Genomic DNA, 3219 nt, shown 5'->3' with positions numbered 1-3219 from the left:
ATTTTTGGATTTTTTTTTGATTGCGTTTGATTTTTTTTGTGATTTTTTCGGCCTTGTACAATGATTTTCGAAGACAGCACCCCCTCGGTACCGGGCCTTTCAGAGCGGACAATAGGCGCTACTACAGTGTTGCGGGATTGCATACTTTGTCGGACCGCAGACGCACCGCACCGCATGGCATCTTGCGCGCGAGCAGAGGAGGAGGAGGAACAGGCAAACCAGCAACACGGCGGCGGCGTTCTCTCTGATACAACCGGGGGTCACGGCTCGCTTGAGTTAAAACTTGAATCTTTCATACGGTTCTGCTCGACATTGCGCGCCGTAACTTTGTGCCGCTGCCGCTCACGCCCACACACAGTGCTGTGTGGGTGTGCCTGCATGTGTGAGTACTATTCCCTCCCCATCGTAAATTTACAACATTTTTAGACAGTCCCCAGGAGTGTCTCTACCAGAAGGAGAAAATATAAAAATCTAGCCCCCATCTTTTTATTTCGATTGACAAAATATTTTGTGAACTCACGAGAATCCATTCTTTGTTTGTTGATAAAATTCCAAGTCGATAGGAAGGGCTTTTTAATTTTACAATTTTGAATTGTAATTTTACAATTTTGAATTGTAATTTTACAATTTTGAATTGTAATTTTACAATTTTGAATTGTAATTTTACAATACACCATCAAGGAAAATTTTCCTGTAAAACCTATAACCATTTCTCACGGTGTATTTACACACACACAAGAGTACACACACGATCCGCACCTGAATATGTAGATGTTGGGCACGGTGCGGATGCCGCGGTGTCGGATGAAGACGAACACGAGGGTGCCGTTGCCCACGGCGCCCAGCACGAAGATGAAGAGGAAGATGACGGGCACGAGGTACGTCTCCACGCGCTGCTCGTAGGGCACGTACGATCTGTGTGCACAACACCATTCTCGTCTCTCCCTTTCTCTTTTTTTAAAAATATTAAATTGGCAGAAAAAAAAAATAGAGTGAGAAAGATAGGGGGGGGGGGAGAAGGCACCCCTAAAGTGACTGCATAACAAGAATTTATTATCTAGGTGAAGGTTGACATTGAAAGCGCGATGCTTGGATTTACAAACATCATGTGTGTTCTGGCGACGCACAAACAGCCTACCCATCAATACTGCCGCCACGCACGCCCACCTCGCCCCGCCCCGCCCCGCCCCGTCGGCCGCGAAGCATATGCCGCATTATGCATGAGGCAAATCAATTTGCAGAGCCATCGGCAGAGGCATCGCGGAACAGAGCAGATCGCGCGGTAGGCCGCGTCGGGCGCGGTGGCGGCTGGGAACGCCCTTGCTGCGCCTGCGAACGCCCACCCCGCGCGAGCGCGGGAACGCCTCGCCGCGTCTCCGAAGGGGAAGAGCAGCGGCCTAGCAGAGCTCACAATGGTATTCGTACCCTCTGCGAGACGGGGCGCGGCGGGGCGGGGCGTGGCCTGGCGTGGCGGAGAGAGGTATTGAGAAGAAATTGAAGAGGAAGAGGGGAGTCGCCGTGCTCAAGGGCGAGTCGGGGGGGGGGGGGGGGGGGGGCGGAAGCACTGCAGTGCCAAGAGAAAAGCGCTTCCGACACTTACGCTTGGCACAATTATCCATCCGCCCCACCCCACACTCCACCCTCAACCAAACAGCTCGGCGATTTATTCATTGCTCTGCAGCACCCAAACAAAGACTTTAACGTGTCAGTGAATTTACGTATTGATGATTAGGCCTTTATGCAGTTTTTTTAAACAATAGAGATCATAATATTAATATTGGAATTGTTGAAATTATCATAATTTTAAAAAGACCAGACATGTTGTTTGAGCTCGCTTTCTTCCTTTTGATTTGAAGTAATGTAAGTTATTATTTTCTTTTTTTCAGTCAGCATGCTTCAGCTTAGTTAGCATTCAGCTCACCTCTCGTCGCCCTCCAGCGCATCGGAGACGTTCTTCCACAGCGTTCCATTCGCCAAGAAACCTGGAGGGAGAGAAATACAACAAAGTGAGACCGATTGTACCTCTAGAGGTATTACGCCGTCCTCGATTCAGTCCAGATGGCCTGCGTCCGTCGAATGGGGCACGCCAAGCTTTAGCCGGCAGAGAAAGAATCGCCCGGATACGACAAAAGCATCCTGACTCGAATCGGGTCGCGTTTGTGTGTGTTGACGGGAAAGGGGGCGTCCATTGTACCAATCAGCAGGCTTTACGTTTCACACACGTGCATGCACAAACGATGAGAGAAACGAAATATATAAATGGTAAAAGTGGGAAGCTGTCATTGGACTTGTCAGCCTCTCTGACACATGATGCATTCCCAATCCGTTGGCTCAACTTCGCCGTTCATCGCAAAACTGGTTTAAACGAGAGCAGCATTGGCATGTATTAAGTTAAAAGCAAAGTGGACTACTACACTGTGGACAAAGCACGGTCTCCTGGTTAAAAATCATCAATTGAGAGAAACCTCCGTTTCTCGAAACCACTGTGAAACAAAAGTCAAAGTCTTGTTTATTTTCAACGCACCTTAAAATGTATAGCTAATACGCTAAACCACTTAATCGAATCACGAAAATTCAGGAAATTATATTTCAGTACAGAAAAAAGAAAACAAAGCCTCCCTGTCAGTAGACAACACCCCCCGTCCCCCCGGTCCCCCGTTCGACGTGAGCTAGGTCTGCCCCCCTGGTCGCGGGGCTCGTGGCTGCAAGCACAAGTAGAGCAGGAACACGCTCGCGCCGTGTCCTGGCATGCGGCCATATCGTCAGTCCACCGCGCCCCCGCCCCGCCCCGCCAAGCCCTTTCGCGTCAATTTGTCAGGCCAGCCGGCCCCCCTACTGACCCCCATTTCCCACATGTATAACTTACACTTTCCGCTTCCGCCAGTCCTGATCCTGACCGCTCCGGTAGGGGAGGAGGAGGGGGGACGGAGGGGGAGGTTGCCTTGCCCCCCCCCTCCCTTTCAGACGACCAGGTCTGCCCACTGGACGACAACAGAGAACACAACTGCACATTCGTGGTTTTTGCAAACCTCCGAAACAATTTGTTTCGAAAAAGTTTAAATGAAATTTCAGATTAAGACAAATAAATGTGTAATCTCTCGTACGTCGAGCGCACGCTAACGGGTACAAGAGGCGTGGCGGGAGTGAAGTCAGGGAGTCAGGGTCATGCGATGACACACGCACTCTGAGCGGAGCGTTGGCGTCGCAATCCTTCTCCAC

General features: G+C 50.2%; 1 protein-coding gene across 3 annotated transcripts in view; it reads right to left on the bottom strand.

Annotated features, from left to right (window-relative positions):
• Nucleotides 1–30: 30 nt before the first annotated feature.
• LOC127750485 (neuropeptide CCHamide-1 receptor-like) overlaps nt 31–3219 on the bottom strand; it is a 41944-nt gene continuing 38755 nt past the window's right edge. Inside the window, exons 2-4 of one of the 3 annotated variants that reach the window (XR_008011709.1) lie at nt 2867–2981; nt 1922–1982; nt 31–915 (exon numbers count right to left, since the gene is read on the bottom strand). Coding sequence is in view for 1 of the 3 variants with exons in the window: in XM_052272267.1 (XP_052128227.1) it covers nt 714–915; nt 1922–1982 (263 nt within the window). In the remaining 2 variants the exon portion in view is untranslated. The remainder of the gene's footprint in view (nt 916–1921; nt 1983–2866; nt 2982–3219) is intronic. The other 2 variants (XM_052272267.1, XR_008011708.1) reach the window with 2 other exon arrangements.

Source organism: Frankliniella occidentalis, unplaced genomic scaffold, assembly GCF_000697945.3.
Source record: "Frankliniella occidentalis isolate FOCC.00 unplaced genomic scaffold, Focc_3.1 Scaffold196, whole genome shotgun sequence".
NCBI classification, from domain to species: domain Eukaryota; kingdom Metazoa; phylum Arthropoda; class Insecta; order Thysanoptera; family Thripidae; genus Frankliniella; species Frankliniella occidentalis.
The sequence above is the reverse complement of the archived record's forward strand: the minus strand, read 5'-3'. Positions and strand labels throughout refer to the sequence as shown.